Genomic DNA, 20,844 nt, shown 5'->3' with positions numbered 1-20,844 from the left:
AAAGCGGCTGGGCACCTTGTACTGTGGGACTGCCAATGCCATCAAGTCACGGAAGCTGTCAGTCTCCACCAGCCTGAACGAGAGCATTTCCAGGGACAACAGTTTGGCAATGCCTGCATTCAGAGCCTGTGCTCGGGGGTGGTTGGCCGAGAATGCCCGCCTTTTCTCCCATGCCTGTACTACCGATGGCTGTAGAGTAGACTGGGAGTGTGAGGATGACTGGGAAGGTGGTGCTGTGGGTGGAATTACACAAGGTCTCTGGGAGGAAGCCAAACCAGCTGTGCGTGAGCTGGAGGAAGAGGCAACACGAGCTGAAGAGGTGGTAGCTGCCGCTGTTGGTTGGCCTACATCTTCAGTGTGTTTCTGTAACTCCACCGCGTGCCTGGTCCGCACATGTTTCCACATATTTGTGGTATTGAGGTTGCTGACATTTTTCCCTCTTTTTACTTTATGATGACACAGCTTGCATTTGACAAAACAAATGTCATCTGCAACTGTGTCAAAAAAGGACCAGGCACTGCAAGTCTTGGGAGCGCCCTTTTTGGCTTTGGAAAGAGACAGGCTCCTAACGGGTGCCAAAGTGGAGGCTACAGGCTCCGCAGTCTTCCCCCTCCCTCTCCCTCTTTGGCCCGTAAGAGGAAGCTCTTCCTCTGAGCTGCTCCCACCACCTTCCTGTTCCTCACGCCACGATGGGTCAAGGACCTCATCATCTCCACTACCCTCTGCCACCAACTGCTCCTCCTGGGTAGTCTCAGCAGCACAGTACGCACGAGAAAGCGGCACCTGAGTTTCATCATCAGATGCGTACTGCGCTGTGGTCACCGGAGGCACTGGCCCACCTGCCTCTTCAGAGTCAGAGAGATAAAGCTTTTGGGCATCACTGCACACTGCCTCTTCTTCCATTTCTCCAATGCTGCTTGGCTGGCCCCCTGTTTCCAAGCCAAGAGATTCAGAGAACAGAAGTAGAGACGGCTCCTGTCCTGGGCTCTCTGACTGCCTGGCCAATTTGGCAGGTGGTGAAGAGACAGATGGCTGCTCTCCAGTGCTCTGTGCCTGAGAGGATGTGGCACTAACTGAAGTCGATGCCGAGGCGTTAGCTGCCATCCACCCGACAACGGCTTCAATTTGGTCTTCACGCAGCAGCGGTGCACGGCGCTCTCCGACAAAGCTGCGCATGAAGGACTGTTCCCTGCTGAAACTGAGTGACGACGAGTCACCGGCGCCCGCAGCAGGCACAGAATCACCACGTCCTCTCCCTGCTCCTCTCCCTGCTCCGCGCCCACGCCCACGTGCCTTACTCCCTGCCCTCTTCATCTTGGTTGACAGATAAAGATAAGCAGAAAAGTACTAAGGCCTTAGTGTGCTTATTCCTGTAATGCTCCTCCTAACAGGTGTAAGAAACACTAATGTTGTAAATTGTGGACTAAACTTTATTATTTTTCAAATGTGGCCTACACAAGTGTAAGTTGTGTTTGGTGAACTTAACCTTTTTTTTGGTGCAGATCGGGCTACAGAGCTAGTTTAAATCACACGGAGACCGTGCAGACAGCCGTAAACGGCGCTGCAAGGCCAAGAAACCCTCCTCTAGGTTATCCTATATAGTGTTTTTCCACTATTTAGCTGGATACAAGTGGAAAGACACTAATAGGAATTTTTTTTTTCAAATTTTAAACTGGCTGCACTATTTGAAAAAAAGGAAATTGTTTTTCAAGGTATGAGGCAGTAACGCACCCTGAGCTGAATCCAACCGGCTATGGCTGCACACAGACTACAGGGCGAGCTGGGCTCACACGGAGACCGTGCAGACAGCCGTAAACGGCGCTGCAAGGCCAAAAAACCCTCCTCTAGGTTATCCTATATAGTGTTTTTCCACTATTTAGCTGGATACGAGTGGAAAGACACTAATAGGAATTTTTTTTTTCAAATTTTAAACAGGCTGCACTATTTGAAAAAAAGGAAAATTTTTCTCAAGGTATGAGCCAGTAACGAACCCTGAGCTGAATCCAACCGGCTATGGCTGCACACAGACTACAGGGCGAGCTGGGCTCACACGGAGACCGTGCAGACAGCCGTAAACGGCGCTGCAAGGCCAAAAAACCCTCCTCTAGGTTATCCTATATAGTGTTTTTCCACTATTTAGCTGGATACGAGTGGAAAGACACTAATAGGAATTTTTTTTTTCAAATTTTAAACAGGCTGCACTATTTGAAAAAAAGGAAAATTTTTCTCAAGGTATGAGCCAGTAACGAACCCTGAGCTGAATCCAACCGGCTATGGCTGCACACAGACTACAGGGCGAGCTGGGCTCACACGGAGACCGTGCAGACAGCCGTAAACGGCGCTGCAAGGCCAAAAAACCCTCCTCTAGGTTATCCTATATAGTGTTTTTCCACTATTTAGCTGGATACGAGTGGAAAGACACTAATAGGAATTTTTTTTTTCAAATTTTAAACAGGCTGCACTATTTGAAAAAAAGGAAAATTTTTCTCAAGGTATGAGCCAGTAACGAACCCTGAGCTGAATCCAACCGGCTATGGCTGCACACAGACTACAGGGCGAGCTGGGCTCACACGGAGACCGTGCAGACAGCCGTAAACGGCGCTGCAAGGCCAAAAAACCCTCCTCTAGGTTATCCTATATAGTGTTTTTCCACTATTTAGCTGGATACGAGTGGAAAGACACTAATAGGAATTTTTTTTTTCAAATTTTAAACAGGCTGCACTATTTGAAAAAAAGGAAAATTTTTCTCAAGGTATGAGCCAGTAACGAACCCTGAGCTGAATCCAACCGGCTATGGCTGCACACAGACTACAGGGCGAGCTGGGCTCACACGGAGACCGTGCAGACAGCCGTAAACGGCGCTGCAAGGCCCAAAAACCCCCCTCTAGGTTATCCTATGTAGTGTTTTTCCACAATAGAGCTGGAGACTGGTGGAAAAACACTAATAGGAAATTTGAGAAAAAATGTGCAGCAGGCTGCACTAAGAGCAAAAAAGAACAACTGTGTGAGGCAGTGTGAACCCCCCCTGAGCTGAATACAACCGGGTATATGGCTGCACACAGACTACAGAGTGAGCTGCACACACACACACACAGAGACCTTGCAGAACGCTGTTAAAACAGCGCTGCAAGGCAAGAGCAAGGTGAACAGTGAAGAACACACAGCGTTTTGCTAAATTAGCCTTTGGAAAGGAAAATAAAGCAATTAGCTAGCTCAACTGGCCCTCAGTTAGAACACAGCGTCCTGTCCCTAACTGAAATCACAGCAGAGTGAGCGCAAAATGGCGGCAGCGCTTTTTTATAGTGCAGAGTGACATCATTTCAGCAGCCAATCCAAGCCTTGCCAGTACTTACATGCCCACCATGCTAAACAGGATGTGCCCACACTTTCATTCATTCCTCATTGGCTGCTGCGTTCAATTTGAATTCTGGGAACTTCCGATTCCGGTATCCGATACGCGGGAAGTATCGGAATTCAGTATCGGAATTCCGATACCGCAAATATCGGCCGATACCCGATACTTGCGGTATCGGAATGCTCAACACTACTTATTAAGTATTTTGTGTGGCATATCTCTGTGATTTAATTGCATAAAAACTCAAAGTTGGAAAATTGCGAAACTTTCTAAATTTTTGCCAAATTTCTTTTTTTTTCACAAATAAACACAGGTAATATCAAAGAAATTTTACCACTATCATGAAGTACAATATGTCACGAGAAAACAGTGTCAGAATCACTGGGATCCGTGAAAGCGTTCCAGAGATATAACCTCATAAAGGGACAGCGGTCAGAATTGTAAAAATTGGCCCGGTCATTAACGTGCAAACCACCCTTGGGGGTAAAGGGGTTAACATATTTCCCTACAAAATCCATTTTGGTTTAGTTTTTGTATGTTTTTGAGAGCACCTGTAAAAATGGCGTAAAACTCTGACAACTTTACTTATAGCTGTGACCTAGGAGTCAGAAATGCTTCCAGGGGAGATCCCCATGATGTGCCTGTGTCAATTGAGCAGTGATTCCATGATTTTCAGATGTTTTTAGACCTTAAAAGGACGCCCGGGGGTTGAGGCAAAAATAGATGTATATGGGGCTCATTGCTCGAGTATTCCAATTTGCTCGACCCAAGCAACTAGCACCCGAGCATTTTAGTGCTTGCCCTCCACCTAGTTATCATTCATATTCTCTGGAAAAAGGACAAGAAAGCAAAAATTCTGCCGTAGTATGTTAACTGTTGAGCATGACTGTATATTTCTCAAAGTGCTATTGACATGAAATTTTCACCGAATATCGGTAAACCATCAAATCAACAGGTAAAGAAATCAAACCATAGATGTCCATAAATGAAATTGTGTATCAATGAAAGATTACACAGGGCAAACGTATTGAAGAATCTGAGGTTGAAAAAACCCTGGGAAGTCATAACATCAGCTGAAATGTATCAGCAATTAGATAGCAATCCTGCCTCTTAGTGGCAAATAATATCAGCTAGTTCAACCAATGGCATATAAAAATGTGCCTCGTTACCAATGTGTCACACAAGAAACACAGGAAACATCTCCTGATGGATAAAACCAGTAAGCTGTTTCAAGACCTTTGCAACCTTATTGTTGCAAAACATAATGATGGCATTGGTTACAGAAGAATTTTTAAACTACTGAAGATTTCTGTGATCACTGTTTGGGCCATAATACGGAAGTAAAAAGAATATAATTTCACCATATACTGGCCACAACTGATTGCTCCCTGCAAGATTTCAGACTAGTGAAAAGAGTTATGAGCAGTGTTGTCCAAGAACCAATGCCCACCTGTGGAGAGCTACAGAAAGACTTGGAATCAACAGGTACAAATAGCACAAACACATGTTTGGAGACCAGAAGGCAATGCATATCACCCCAAAAACACCATACCAAAAGTGATGTTTAGAGGTGGTAACATCATGGTGTGGGGCTGTTTTTCAGTATACGGTACTGACATGCTTCTTGTAATTGAAGGAAGGACTAATGTACAAATGTACTGAGACATTATTGATGAATATTTGCTCCCATCTACCATTATCAAGACAATGATTCCAAACAAACTACAAAGGGAACCCTCCATTAGTTTCAGAGAAAGAAAAAAGCTGCTAAATTGGTCCAGCCAATCACCTGACTTGAATCCAACAGAATAATGTACAGAAGGAACTAAAGCTCAGAGTAAATGGAAGGAAACAATAGTACCCTCAGGATATGAAAATTGTGTGGAAGAATGGGAAAAAAAAATCACACTTGGGCAATACCTACAACTAGTTTCTCCATACAGGAGACATTAGAAAACTGTCATCACCAACAAAAGCTTTTTTATGAAGTACTAGCTGAAGAGCCCGGCGTTGCCTGGGCATAGTAAATATCTGTGGTTAGTTATAGCACGTCACTTCTCTTATTTTCCCATGACGCCTCTCATTTTCCCAATCACATCTTTAATTTTCCCCCTCACACCTCTCATTTTCTCCCTCACACCTCTCATTTTCTCCCTCACTCGTCTCATTCCTGCCTAACACTTGTCAGTTCGACCTCACATCTGTCATTTTCCGATCACTACACTATTTTCCCTCACTCCTCTCATTTTGCACTCACACCTTTTCATTTTCACCTCACACCTCTCATTTTCACCTCAGTATATACAGTGGGGCAAAAAAGTATTTAGTCAGTCAGCAATAGTGCAAGTTCCACCACTTAAAAAGATGAGAGGCGTCTGTAATTTACATCATAGGTAGACCTCAACTATGGGAGACAAACTGAGAAAAAAAAATCCAGAAAATCACATTGTCTGTTTTTTTATCATTTTTTTTGCATATTATGGTGGAAAATAAGTGTTTGGTCAGAAACAAACAATCAAGATTTCTGGCTCTCACAGACCTGTAACTTTTTCTTTAAGAGTCTCCTCTTTTCTCCACTCATTACCTGTAGTAATGGCACCTGTTTAAACTTGTTATCAGTATAAAAAGACACCTGTGCACACCCTCAAACAGTCTGACTGCAAACTCCACTATGGTGAAGACCAAAGAGCTGTCAAAGGACACCAGAAACAAAATTGTAGCCCTGCCCCAGGCTGGGAAGACTGAATCTGCAATAGCCAACCAGCTTGGAGTGAAGAAATCAACAGTGGGAGCAACAATTAGAAAATGGAAGACATACAAGATCACTGATAATCTCCCTCGATCTGGGGCTCCATGCAAAATCCCACCCCGTGGGGTCAGAATGATCACAAGAACGGTGAGGAAAAATCCCAGAACCACGCGGGGGGACCTAGTGAATGAACTGCAGAGAGCTGGGACCAATGTACAAAGGCCTACGATAAGTAACACACTACGCCACCATGGACTCAGATCCTGCAGTGCCAGACGTGTCCCACTGCTTAAGCCAGTACATGTCCGGGCCCGTCTGAAGTTTGCTAGAGAGCATTTGGATGATCCAGAGGAGTTTTGGGAGAATGTCCTATGGTCTGATGAAACCAAACTGGAACTGTTTGGTAGAAACACAACTTGTCGTGTTTGGAGGAAAAAGAATACTGAGTTGCATCCATCAAACACCATACCTACTGTAAAGCATGGTGGTGGAAACATCATGCTTTGGGGCTGTTTCTCTGCAAAGGGGCCAGGACTACTGATCCGGGTACATGAAAGAATGAATGGGGCCATGTATCATGAGATTTTGAGTGCAAACCTCCTTCCATCAGCAAGGGCATTGAAGATGAAACGTGGCTGGGTCTTTCAACATGACAATGATCCAAAGCACACCGCCAGGGCAACGAAGGAGTGGCTTCGTAAGAAGCATTTCAAGGTCCTGGAGTGGCCTAGCTAGTCTCCAGATCTCAACCCTATAGAAAACCTTTGGAGGGAGTTGAAAGTCCGTGTTGCCAAGCGAAAAGCCAACAACATCACTGCTCTAGAGGAGATCTGCATGGAGGAATGGGCCAACATACCAACAACAGTGTGTGGCAACCTTGTGAAGACTTACAGAAAACGTTTGACCTCTGTCATTGCCAACAAAGGATATATTACAAAGTATTGAGATGAAATTTTGTTTCTGACCAAATACTTATTTTCCACCATAATATGCAAATAAAATGTTAAAAAAACAGACAATGTGATTTTCTGGATTTTTTTTCCTCAGTTTGTCTCCCATAGTTGAGGACTACCTATGATGTAAATTACAGACGCCTCTCATCTTTTTAAGTGGTGGAACTTGCACTATTGCTGACTGACTAAATACTTTTTTGCCCCACTGTACATGTTTGTCATCTCCCTTATATATAGTATACACCTGTATGTCATCTCCTGTATATAGTATATACCTGTATGTCATCTCCCCTGTATATAGTATATACCTGCTGTGTGTCATCTCCCCTGTATATAGTATATACCTGTATGTCATCTCCTCCTATATATAGTATATACCTGTATGTCATCTCCTCCTATATATAGTATATACCTGTATGTCATCTCCTTCTATATATAGTATATACCTGTATGTCATCTCCTCCTATATATAGTATATACCTGTATGTCATCTCCTCCTATATATAGTATATACCTGTATGTCATCTCCTTCTATATATAGTATATACCTGTATGTCATCTCCTCCTGTATATAGTATATACCTGTGTGTCATCTCCCCTGTATATAGTATATATCTGTGTGTCATCTCCTCCTGTATACAGTATATACCTGTATGTCATCTTCTATATATAGCATATACCTGTATGTCATCTCCTCCTGTATGTAGTATATACCTGTAGGTAATCTGCTCCTGTATATAGTATATACCTGTGTGTCATCTCCTCCTGTATATAGTATATACCTGTATGTCATCTCCTCCTGTATATAGTATGTACCTGTATGTCATCTCCTCCTTTATATAGTATATACCTGTGTGTCATCTCTCCTGTATATAGTATATATCTGTGTGTCATCTCCCCTGTATATAGTATATACCTGTGTGATCTCCTGTATTAGACCTCGTTAACACGTTATTTGCTCAGTATTTTTACCTCAGTATTTGTAAGATAAATTGGCAGCCTGATAAATCCCCAGCCAACAGGAAGCCCTCCCCCTGGCAGTATATATTAGCTCACACATACACATAATAGACAGGTCATGTGACTGACAGCTGCCGTATTTCCTATCTTATTAATCAGATTTTTATTTTTGAAGGCTAATACCAGACTTGTGTGTGTTTTAGGGCGAGTTTTGTTTGTCAAGTTGTGTGTGTTGAGTTGTGTGTGGCGACATGCATGTAGCGACTTTTGTGAGATGAGTTTTGTGTGGCAACATGTGTGTAGCAACTTTTTGTGTGTCGAGTTGCATGTGACAGGTTAGTGTAGCAAGTTGTGTGCAGCAAGTTTTGCGCATGGCGAGTTTTGCGCGTTGTGAGTTTTATGTGTGGTGCCTTTTGAATATGTGCAAGTTTTGTGTGAGGCAACTTTTGCATGTGTTGCAAATTTTGTGCATGTGGCAATTTTTCCGCATGTGCAAGTTTTGCATGTGGCGAGTTTTCCATGAGGTGAGTTTTGCACTTGTGGCGAGTTTTGCGTGAGCCTATTTTTTGCATGTGGCGAGTTTTGCGCGTGGTGAGTTTTGAGCGGCGACTTTTGTGTTTCGACTTTTATGTGGCGAGGTTGGTGTATGTGTGGTGAAATGTGTGCTGAGGGTAATATGTGTTCAAGCACGTGGTAGTGTGTGGCCCTTTTTGTGTGTGTGTTCATATCCCCGTGTGTGGTGAGTATCCCATGTCGGAGTCCCACCTTAGCAACTGTACGGTATATACTCTTTGGCGCCATCGCTCTCATTCTTTAAGTCCCCCTTGTTCACATCTGGCAGCTGTCAATTTGCCTCCAACACTTTTCCTTTCACTTTTCACCATTATGTAGATAGGGGAAAAATAGTTTGGTAAATTGGAAAGCGCGGAGTTAAAATTTCACCTCACAACGCAGCCTATGACGCTCTCAGGGTCCAGACGTGTGACTGTGCAAAATTTTGTTTCTGTAGCTACGACGCCTCCAACACTTTTCCTTTCACTTTTTTCCCCATTATGTAGATAGGGGCAAAATTGTTTGGTGAATTGGAACGCGCGGGGTTAAAATTTCGCCTCACAACATAGCCTATGACGCTCTCGGGGTCCAGACGTGTGACTGTGCAAAATTTTGTGGCTGTAGCTGCGACTGTGCAGATGCCAATCCCGGACATACACACACACACACACACACACACACACACACACACACACACACACACACACACACACACACACACACATTCAGCTTTATATAGTAGATTAAATAAATTAAAATAAGCATGCTCATCACTTTTTCCCTTTGCAATTTCTGATTGTTACATATAACTGAATTTATGATGGGTTGTTGCCATAATCTGATGAGTGTTTCCTGCTAATAGCACCTTTAGAAATATATTTACTTAGAAAATGTATGATGTTTTTAAAAATTATTTAACTTGCTGTATGTACACTTACTGTTAAGGACTGACCTGGTTTTGAGTAGTGATATTGAAACCATTAGGGGCAGCATTTGCAGGTACTCTTGTCAGGGATAGCCAAGGAGTTGATACACAGGGACAACAATGTACTTTGAAAGAATAAGCAGTAATCCTAGTCAGAAAAGCCAGAGGTCAATATTGGGAACAGCAGTGTCGTTTGAAGGAATAAGCAATAATCGTAGTCTGGAAAGCCAGAGGTCGACATCAAGAATAGCAGTGTTGTTTGAAGGAATAATCAGCAGGTGGAAGGAAGCTTGACTAGAGACTGGCTCAATAATCATGCAAGGAAAGGCGTGCAAGGCCAGGTTTAAATAGGTTGTGCAATCAGGATGAGCCAATCAGAAACTCAGGGTGGAGTTATCAGCAACAACATAGGTACACGTATTTGAGTTAACATGGAACTGTCCAGCAAGCTGAATAGCTCAGAGGGTTGAGCTGCCGTCTGGTGCACAGGAGCTGCTAGGTTGAATCGTGACACTTACCATATTTTTTGGTTTGTAGGACGCACTTTATTTCTCCCAAATTTTGGGGGGAAATGGGGTGCGTCTTACAAAGCGGATATACCGCTAAGCGGTACCGTTGCAGGCTGGGACGAGGGGGTGTCCGCCGCTGCTGCCCAGGGTGTCTGCCGCTGCCCAAGGTTAGGCTGGCATTTCCGGTGCTGTGGGGGCTCTGTCGACATTTTGTGAAAGGCCAGAGCCCCCTGGCAGTTCGTCCATGCTCTCCTGTGAGACGGACTTCAGTAAAATGGCCGACGGGAGGCGGCACATGCGCAGATAGAGATCTCAGCACCAAGATCTCTGGAGATGAGATTTCAGGGCTGAGATCTCATCTCTCGAGATCTTGGTCCCGAGATCTCAAGACAGCCATTTTCCCGAAGTCCACCGCACAGGAAAGCATGGACGAACTGCTGCGCCTTTCACAAAATGTCAGCAGAGCCCCCCTAGAGCAACTGAAATGCAAGCATCACCGGAGACCACCCCGCATCATAGGAGCCTCCGTGCAGCACAGGAGCCTCCCGCAGCACAGGATACCTGCACACCCCCTCATCCCAGCCTGCAGCAACGCTCCACTCCTGCCTCCTCCAGCAGCGACCCTGGGACCCCGCTTCACCATAAGCAATAAGGTGCATGGATTATAAGAAGCACCACCAATTTATTAAAAAAAAGTTTTTTTCCTATTTTTCGGTACATATATACGGTACATATATACATATTTTACACATACTGTGAGACAGTAAGAGGAATATTATGCAAGAGTCATTATGTGTCCCCTAGGATGTACATAGAAGCATATATTAAACCCGCTGTATTGCGTTGTAATCACATCCACAGCAGCGGTTGCAATGCAAAATAAAAGAGAGTGGATTTGGTCAAACTATTTGACCAAGTCAGATTTAAGAAAACCTGACATGGGCTTTTATTTTTGAAGAGACCTGCAGCATGGCAGTGGGGCGAGTCTCTTCATCCATTCCAGGTTTTGAAAGCAACCCGTGCCCATGATTCACACTTAAACTTTATGTTGAGGTTGGAGTGTTTCAGTGTTTGGTTTACAGGCTTGTGAGCAGGATCTTTCTGCAGTAAAGGTCTGTGTGAGACTGCACAAAGGCCAGAGCCAGAGGAAACAAAGCCACTGACTCACCCAAGAGCGATAAGTGTTGTTGTCGCTCACCGGAACGAAGTGTTATTGACTATCACTGACTGTTATGGACGATCCGGCTGCGTTCCGGAGGATAATGTTTGCCTTTTTGTTGTGAGTTTCCATAATAAAGACTTTTAAGTTGGACTAACCTGGGTCACTGCCACCACCACACTGTGAGAACACAGCTGCATTACAATGCATACAAACATATTCACATACATTCACTTTCAGATACATGTACACACATTAGGGATGCTTTTACATCCTTGGATTGAAGCGGTCAGCCAGTTACACAGTGTTCACCTCTCGGCTTGTCTCCCGTACGGCCCACACTCTTGCCAAGACATCTTCTCTGGTAGGCCATCCATACTGTGGGTTATCGGTCTATCAGACATGGCCACACACAGCATGCCGCACAGCCACGTCTGCTATACTGTGATGCCGTCGGGACAGCAAAGTTTCAAGTGAAAAGTGCAGAGCCGGCTCGCGTCTGATAAACAGGCAGGCGTGCAAGTTGCCTTGAACAGCTGCTTGGGGACTGTTCCGGGGAGCATGTGCCCCTCTGACCCTTCCGGTCCACACTGTCCCTAAATGTGACCCACATATAATCTTCATATGTCAGCCTTCAGTATATACATAAAAGATCAGACATAATAATCTGTTCACCTCATCGCATGTATAACTGATTGCTCTTCTCCCCTAAGGTCACTGATATTATTGCTCTACAATGGTAAGAAGTTTAGTTATTGATTTTAGCTTCTGTCTCCTGTATGACATGAAAATTTCTTCTCTACCATAGAAATCCCATCCTGGAGACTTCAGTCATCAATACAAGATAGCGGTAAGTGTAAAAAATGTAAATGTGGCCAATGTAAATCCTACTCATCCTTTCCTCAATGTAAGAAGAGGGACAATAATCTGCTTCCCTCATCATATTGTAACGATGCTTCTCACTTGGGGGCAAGGTATCATGGGAACTGTTTCTATTTAAAAGTCTGACTGTTTTTTTGCCATCCTCATAATCAACATCACAGGAAACTCAAATACAACTGTTGTCCTGCACAAAGTAACATGAAGCAAAAAGTTCTTATAATAGTGCTGTTTAGGCTGCATGGTTTAGAGTCAAGCTTCTTAGTCCTTCAGAAAAGGCACTCATCCAGGAGATCTGCACACCTCCTTAAACACATGTGGGACAAATAGGCCCCATTTTATGAAGTGAATCACACACAGGGGTGGAGATATGGTAAACAGCTGTCTCTCCCAACTCTTCAGTTGCTCACAATCAACCTGTCATGGCCAATTAACCCCTTTTAGTCTATATGTACTAAAGCATTACTCCAGGTTTATCTCCCATTAACTATGTGACCGTCATCCTCCTTACAATATGTAGACTGATCCTTCTCTCTGGACATGACTAACCTTTTCTTGTTTCTTGTTGATATTAACCCCCTGCATGATCTGAATATTTTGGTGTTCTGTTTATTACTTATTTCACCCGCTGAAATTCTGCCTTAAACCTTATGCCTTAAACAATGATCTGCTCAGCCATCGAAAGTAAATTTTTTTTACAGAAATGGGAAAAGAAAATTAACAATTTCACTGATTGAAATACTAGTCAGCCACGCCACGGTTGTTTGGTGGGTTAGTAAGTGGATTTCCTTCAGTATTTTGCCCCTGTGCTGCCCCTGCTTTTATCTTGAGGGACCCGCTGCATCCTGTTTGTGCATTTGTGTCAGGACTACTGATGAGCGAGTATACTCGTTGCTCGGGTTTTCCCGAGCACGCTCAGGTGATCTCCGAGTATTTGTTAGTGTTCGGAGATTACGTTTTCTTTGTGGCAGCTGAATGATTTACAGCTACTAGCCAGCTTGAGTACATGTGGGGATTTACTAGCAACCAGGCAACCCCCACATGTACTCAGGCTGGGTAGTAGGTGTAAATCCTTCAGCTGAGGCGATGAGCTCCAAACACTAACGAATACTTGGAGATCACCCGAGCGTGCTCAGGAAAACCCGAGCAACGAGTACACTCGCTCATCACAAGTCAGGACATGATTTTGCAAGTATCACTCTCTCAGTGATATTTTTTCAGCCATCGAATGTAGACTGATTACTCTTCTTCCCGGGCACAACTAAAATCATCCGTACTATAATTTTACAATATTACATTGCAGATTGTGACGGGTAATGAGCAAGTGTGCTCGTTGCTCGGGTCCTCTCCAGTCGTGCTCGGAGATTTAGTTGTTATCGATGCAGCTGCATGATTTGCGGCTGCTAGACAGCCTGAACACATATGGGGATTCGCTAACAAACAGGAAACCCCCACATGTATTCAAGCTGTCTAGCAGCTGCAAATCATGCAGCTGCAGCAAAACAAACTAAATCTCTGAACACGTCAAAATACTCGGAGAACACCCGAGCATGCTCAGAAAACCTGAGCAACAAGTATACGCGCTCATCACTACTTGTCACTCTTGTATGATCCTTATATTACTTGTTACTACAGATGACATATCCTTTAGGCTCCAATGTTCAAGAATACCTATAAATTATAAATATGACCCAAGTATATTCTACATGTATCATTCCTAAAAAAAACTTTGAATTTTTGTAAAAGTATCAGCTCACTGTTAATGCACTTGTCTATTGGGTGTAGAGGGATGCCAAGTAAGATGCAGGGAAAAGCTTTCCATGGCTGATCTCCAGGTATTAGTAACGTAGTTCATGTTCAGTAATTTCTAGTATCATCAGCTAAGATAGCCCCTTCTCAACATAAGACTTACACATGACTATATCCTACATAAGGTGCAGCGTTAAAGAATTATGAGCTGTTGAGGGTATAAATTTACTATATACTGCAATATCATAGCATAGAACAAGTGAACAAATTAAACATTGTTTTCGGTGGCCACACTTCCACCCCCCAATAAATGCAATAAAAAGAAATTAAAAAGTTTTTAATGCAAAAAAACATTATTCATAAAACTCCACAGGACATTCAAATAAGAATCCCTCACACAGCTCCACATCAGAACATTTTTAAAAAGTAACAGTCTTAGAAAATGGCCATGTTATATATTTTTTAAAATGTTATTTTAACCAATAAAATATGTAAAAAAATGTACAAACAAAATACAATTATCAAATGGCATGATTTCATTTGCTTCACCATTTCAACCTCTTTTATTTATTTTTTCATTTTTCATACATTATATGAATTAATTCAATCAAAACTGTAACTCATCCGGCAAAAAATTGTAAAATTGCTTTGGCATAATGGAGATAAAATATGTTCCTATATTAGATCATGCAAAAACATTTTGGACATGTATGCTCAAAAAATGTTACAAAAATATTGTAGGCTTATGGGTGGAAAGATTATCTGGAGAAACCAAAAATTAGGTATGGGGAGATGGGGCAGAGAGAGGGGGAAATAACAAAAATATATTATTAATTAATTAGAATTTTTAAATTAGAAAACGTTTTGTCACTGTATAACTTAAATGTACAGTTTGCTAATGCACCGTAATACAAGAGATCTGTTTTGTAATTTAACCTAATGGTAAATGAGTGTCTAAAATCCATTTAAAAAAAACTGCTTTTGTTCAGTCTTCTATTCATTTGGGTTCGTGAAGCCTTTTGATGCCGAATATTTCATGGTCTCCAGGGTATGTGTTATCTCCTGACAAAGATCGTTTGGACAATATATCATATCTTTGTGAATCCGTTGTGTGTTCTTATAATCTGTTTTAATTTTCTTTTTGTATAACATTTTTTCTGTTTTCTGCAGCTGTTGAAATATGTCTGACACAATATATGTATTGTGTTATGGTTTCTTAATGACTTTATGTATTTTGGAGCGTTCTTTTGAGATGAGATTTTTTTTATTTTACTCGTGTATTTTGAAGCACTGAATACTATCACACAAGTATGACTCTTGGCAGAATAGCCTGATTTCATAATGGATGTTCAGTTCCGTAGAGAAACCTGGCAATGGCTGGTACCCAAAGTGAATAATCTCTTTTGAACTTGCCAAAAGTTACATAGTTACATAGTTATTAAGGTTGAAGGAAGACTATAAGTCCATCTAGTTCATCCCATAGCCTAACCTAACATGCCCTAACATGTTGATCCAGAGGAAGGCAAAAAAAAACCATGTGGCAAAGAGTAAGCTCCACACTGGGGAAAAAATTCCTTCCCGACTCCCCATACGGCAATCAGACTAGTTCCCTGGATCAACGCCCTATCAAGGAATCTAGTGTATATACCCTGTAACATTATACTTTTCCAGAAAGGCATCCAGTCCCCTCTTAAATTTAAGTAATGAATCACTCATTACAACATCATACGGCAGAGAGTTCCATAGTCTCACTGCTCTTACAGTAAAGAATCCGCGTCTGTTATTATGCTTAAACATTCTTTCCTCCAGACGTAGAGGATGCCCCCTTGTCCCTGTCTCAGGTCTATGATTAAAAAGATCATCAGAAAGGTCTTTGTACTGTCCCCTCATATATTTATACATTAAAATAAGATCACCCCTTAGTCTTCGTTTTTCCAAACTAAATAGCCCCAAGTGTAATAACCTATCTTGGTATTGCAGACCCCCAGTCCTCTAATAACCTTGGTCGCTCTTCTCTGCACCCGCTCTAGTTCAGCTATGTCTTTCTTATACACCGGAGACCAGAACTGTGCACAGTATTCTAAGTGTGGTCGAACTAGTGACTTGTATAGAGGTAAAATTATATTCTCCTCATGAGCATCTATGCCTCTTTTAATGCATCCCATTATTTTATTTGCCTTTGCAGCAGCTGCCTGACACTGGCCACTGAATATGAGTTTGTCATCCACCCATACACCCAGATCTTTTTCATTGACGGTTTTGCCCAGAGTTTTAGAATTAAGCGCATAGTTATACATCTTATTACTTCTACCCAAGTGCATGACCTTACATTTATCCCCATTAAAGCTCATTTGCCATTTAGCAGCCCAAGCTTCTAGTTTACATAAATCATCCTGTAATATAAAATTGTCCTCCGCTGTATTGATTACCCTGCAGAGTTTAGTGTCATCTGCAAATATTGAAATTCTACTCTGAATGCCCCCTACAAGGTCATTAATAAATATGTTAAAAAGAAGAGGGCCTAATACTGACCCCTGTGGTACCCCACTGCTAACCGCTACCCAGTCCGAGTGTGCTCCATTAATAACCACCCTTTGTTTCCTATCCCTGAGCCAGCTCTCAACCCACTTGCACATATTTTCCCCTATCCCCATTATTCTCATTTTATGTATCAACCTTTTGTGTGGCACCGTATCAAAAGCTTTTGAAAAGTCCATATACACTACATCCACTGGGTTCCCTTGGTCCAATCCGGAACTTACCTCTTCATAGAAACTGATCAAATTGTCTCAACTCACTTTTGAAATTTTAGATGAATTTTGACCTTGAAATAAAATGGTGATATGATGTTTTATTATATTTGCCATCTGACCAGAATCTGTACTGTCAGGTGTTGAAAATTCTAAGTTGTTACTATACTGAGGTCTCTTTTCTTTCTTTTTTCTTGATACGCATTATTCCTGTGTTTCAGAATTATCGATTGATTTGACTTTTATTAATGTGTTGTCTTAGTTTTCCATTAGCTGACACTTCTGTGTGCAGGTTATATCTGCACATTGTGCTAATTTGAGCTTTTGTATAGATGAGTTTTTAGCAGCAAATATGGTTAGATTGGTAACTAGTAGAAGGTAGTGATGAGCGAGCACTAAAATGCTCGGGTGTTCGTTGCTCGGGTCGAGCAAATTGGAATACTCGGGTACTCGGACAGAACAACGAGCCCAATGTAAGTCTATGGGAGACCCGAGTATTTTTACTGTGATTCCCCCAGGGGTCGATTTAAGGTCTTAAAATGTCTGAAAATGATGGAAACAGTGCTCAAATGTCACAGGAATATAATGGTAATCGCCCCTGCAAGCATTCCTGACTCATAGATCACAGCTGTAAACAATGTTGTCAGAGATTCACGACATTTTTACAGGTGCACCAAAAAACATGCAAAAACAAAACCAAAATGGATTTTGCTGGAAAATATGTTAAGGTACATCCTGTCCATGGTAATGACTTGTATATAAGGCAAAATAATTAACCCCAGACCAAAACGTTCCTCCACCACTTGGGCTTAGTTCACACGCGTCGTTTTTTATGCATGTTTCAACTTTAACATTGCTTTCAACCAATACAAATGCATTCACTGGGAAATGTCATTGTAACATTTAACACCCCTAGCTGACCATGTGGTGTGTGACACATAAGCAGACCCATCTTGTTTCATTTATGAAAGAGGGACTCAAAGTCACAAAGCCTATTTTTAGAGGGGCATGAGGCAGCATTAATATTTTTAAGAGCCCTTATTAAACAATGGGTCTCCAATGCTGTTATTGCTTATGAAGTAAGCCAACAATTACAATGCACCACAGTACCCCTTTCACGAGAGGTAAAGGAGGGCTTCCTGAAGAAATGTTGCAATGAATGCAAGGCCTGCCCTACTATCAAGTCATATGCACCCCAATAAGCATTTGAACCCAGGTACTGGATGACCAAAGGAAAACACACTTCACATTCTTCAGTTGTTCCTGCCATACCGGTTCCTTATGCATTGAATGCAAGGGCCACCTTAACCCAAATTTGCCCGCATCCCAATCACCACTTGGAAGAAACATGGAGGAGGGCCTCATAAAAAAACTGTTCCATTACAAAGCAGAGTGTCTCCTAGACTCGTAATGCCCATACAGTAAGTGAATGAGCTGACAAACATTTCCCCATGGGGGATATTTAAAAAAAAATACTCTATGGGCATCATAGACACCCTTGTCAAAACGTGGACTGCCAGTAGAGCACAGAAGACGTTAAGCCTGGTGATCCAATGGTGGAGAATGAGGAGACATAAAGATAAATCATAATAATGGGAGGGTCTGAGAAAGCTGTCCCAGAACTTTGCCATTGTTCCCCTGCCTGAGCTGGATTGTACTTCTGTCTCTCTCGCTTGGACTCCTTGGTTGTACAACAAACTCTGACATCTGCTGCAAGCGTTCTCCCATGGGAATTTTCTAAGTAATTCCACTACAAGGGCCCTCTGGTACTGCAACAAATTAGTACACCTCTCTGCCTCTGGCTGAAGAGATTGAAAGTTCTACTTGTCGTGTGGGTCTGGAAGTGTCACCAACCAGTAATGAGTGTCACCCAAAATTTTGATAATGCGAGGGTCACGTGAAATGCAGCGCGACATGAAGTCAGCCATGCGTGCCAGACTGCTAACAGGCAAGACTTCCGTGTCCTCACCAACAGGATGACTGATCATGCTGTCCTCCTCCTCATCCTCCTCCTCCCATCCTCAGGCCATCCCCACTGAACAGACGGTATTACAGCTGTGCTTGTAGTACCATCTATAATGCATGAAAGTAGCTCCTGTTCTTCCTCCTCCTCCTCATTGCCTACCAATCCACTTCAGGAAGACATGGAGGCAGGGCTGAGAGTAATCTTCCTGTATGGTTCCTTGATTCATGTACTCGTGCTCTGCCTGAAATGCATTCTCTTTAGTTGTGTGCAGAGAGGTTTTCATAATGCTGAGAAGCGGGATGATGATGCTAATTATGGCGTCATCACCGCTCACCATCTTGGTGCAGTCCTCAAAGTTTTGTAGGAAGGTACATATGTCTGACATCCATGTCCACACCTGAGGTCTTATGTGTAGAGTCTGAACTGAAAATCAATGGCCTTGTTGATATTGGTAGTCAACAACTGCCATCATCTGCTTACAAATCCTTTCCAACATATGCAGCACAGAGATCCAGCGCGTGGGGATATTATACACCAGTTGGAGAGCCGGAAGCTGAAAACGCTGCTGAAGCAAGACAAGGGTGGCTGAAGCTGTAGCTGACTTTCTAAAATGGCCAGACAGACAGCATATTTTCACTAGCAGATCCAGGCAGTTCTGGGTAGCTTTTCAGAAAACATTGAACCACGAGGTTAAGCACATGGACCAAGCAAGGTACATGTGTGACCTCACCTTGCCATCACCAGGTTCCGGCCATTGTAACACATGACCATGCCTGTTTGTAGGTTTAGTGGTGTCATCCATATATCAGACTGCTGTTTCAGCGCTGTCCACAACTCTTCTGCATTGTGCGGTTTGTCACCTATGCAGATTAGCATAAGCACAGCCTGTTGCCATTTGGCTGAGGCAGTGCTGCAGTGCTTCCAGTTTATGACTGATGTGTTGATTTTAGAGATGGAGGCTGAAGAGGAGGAGGTGCAGGAGCTCTACACTGTGGGGGCAACCCTGATTGACGTAGGGCCGCAATCTTTGGTGTGGGGAGGATGTGTTCCATCCTAAGGTCTGACTGGTTCCCAGCTTCCAATATGTTAATCCAGTGTGCTGTCAATTAGATGTACCATACCTGGCTACAAGCACTTGTCCACATGTCCGTGGTTAGGTGGATTTGCCCAGTAATATCATTGTTGAATGCATTGTTGTGGGACACATGCTGGTGTAATGCTGGTACGGCACACTGGGAGAAAAAGTGGCAACTGTGGACCGAGTACCTTGAGACAGCCGCCGCCATCAGATCTCAGAAAGCTTCCGTCTCAATGAGCCAAAAAGGCAAAATTTTGAGCGCAAGCAGAAGAGAAATGTTAGAATTTTGGACTATGGCCTGTGGGGCGTTGGCTGGGTATTTCCCCTTGTGTTCCATTGACTGTGGTATTGGCAACTGAAGGGTGTGCTGGGACAAGGACGTGGACGGGCTTGATGATGGTGCTGCTTGACTGTGGGCAACAACAGGTGCAGGGCTAGAGGCATCTTCACATGCACAGTGGACTGGGGATTGGCTTCTACTCAAAACAGTTGAAGAAGCAGTGGTGTCACCTGCAGACAGTGTTCCTGAAGCCTGAGGTTCGGCCCACAAAGTCAGGTGCTTTGCTGCCATGTGACTGATCGTGCTGGTGATGGACAGGCTGGTAGTTTTTATACCCCTGCTGATGCGGGCATGGCAGGTGCTGTAAATGGCCTGTTTTGGGGTTAGCGGCAGAGTCTTTACAAAATAACCAGACTTGGGAATATCTAACAGTAGGAATGGCAATTTCCCTCATGTTGGTTTTACAGGGAATGAATGCATGCCTTCTGTCTGTGGCCACCACACTGCTTCTTCCTACCTGTTGGGGAGATACGCCTCCTTCTCCATGTGTGCTGCTGTCCTCCTGCAAGGTTGTGTCAATCACTAGGTCATCCACCACCTCGTCTTCCACATCTGCACCCTGCTCCTCCTCCTGACTTTCTGGCAATTATGTTTCATCATCGTTCACCTCTTGTGACTCTTTCCCACCATCACCTTCATGTGACCGTGGCTGTTCAAGGCTTTGGGCATCGCTACATGCGATCTCATCTGACCCCACTAGAAGTTGACCGGCCAAGAGTCCGGAATCTAGAAAGGGAAAACTGAACAGCTCTTCAGAGTGTCCAAGTGTGGGATCAGTTATCTCAGGGCTCTTGACATGGTGGGAGGAAGGAGGATAAGAGTGAGGAATATCCGGTCCACACTCACGGCTACTCAGACTTGATCATGTGGAAGACATGGTGGTGGTGGTGACTAAGTGACTGGAAGCATTATCCACAATC

The 20,844-nt window shown here is 43.3% G+C and overlaps 1 protein-coding gene across 1 annotated transcript in view; it reads left to right on the top strand.

The window, feature by feature from the left end:
- LOC138677399 (uncharacterized) overlaps nucleotides 1-20,844 on the top strand; it is a 628,383-nt gene that overhangs the window by 264,893 nt on the left and 342,646 nt on the right. The window contains exon 10 of the mRNA XM_069767493.1: nucleotides 11,971-12,012. Within this exon, the coding sequence (XP_069623594.1) occupies nucleotides 11,971-12,012 (42 nt within the window). The remainder of the gene's footprint in view (nucleotides 1-11,970; nucleotides 12,013-20,844) is intronic.

This window comes from Ranitomeya imitator, chromosome 4 (genome assembly GCF_032444005.1).
Source record: "Ranitomeya imitator isolate aRanImi1 chromosome 4, aRanImi1.pri, whole genome shotgun sequence".
NCBI lineage: Eukaryota > Metazoa > Chordata > Amphibia > Anura > Dendrobatidae > Ranitomeya > Ranitomeya imitator.
This window is presented reverse-complemented; position numbering and strand designations above follow the sequence as displayed.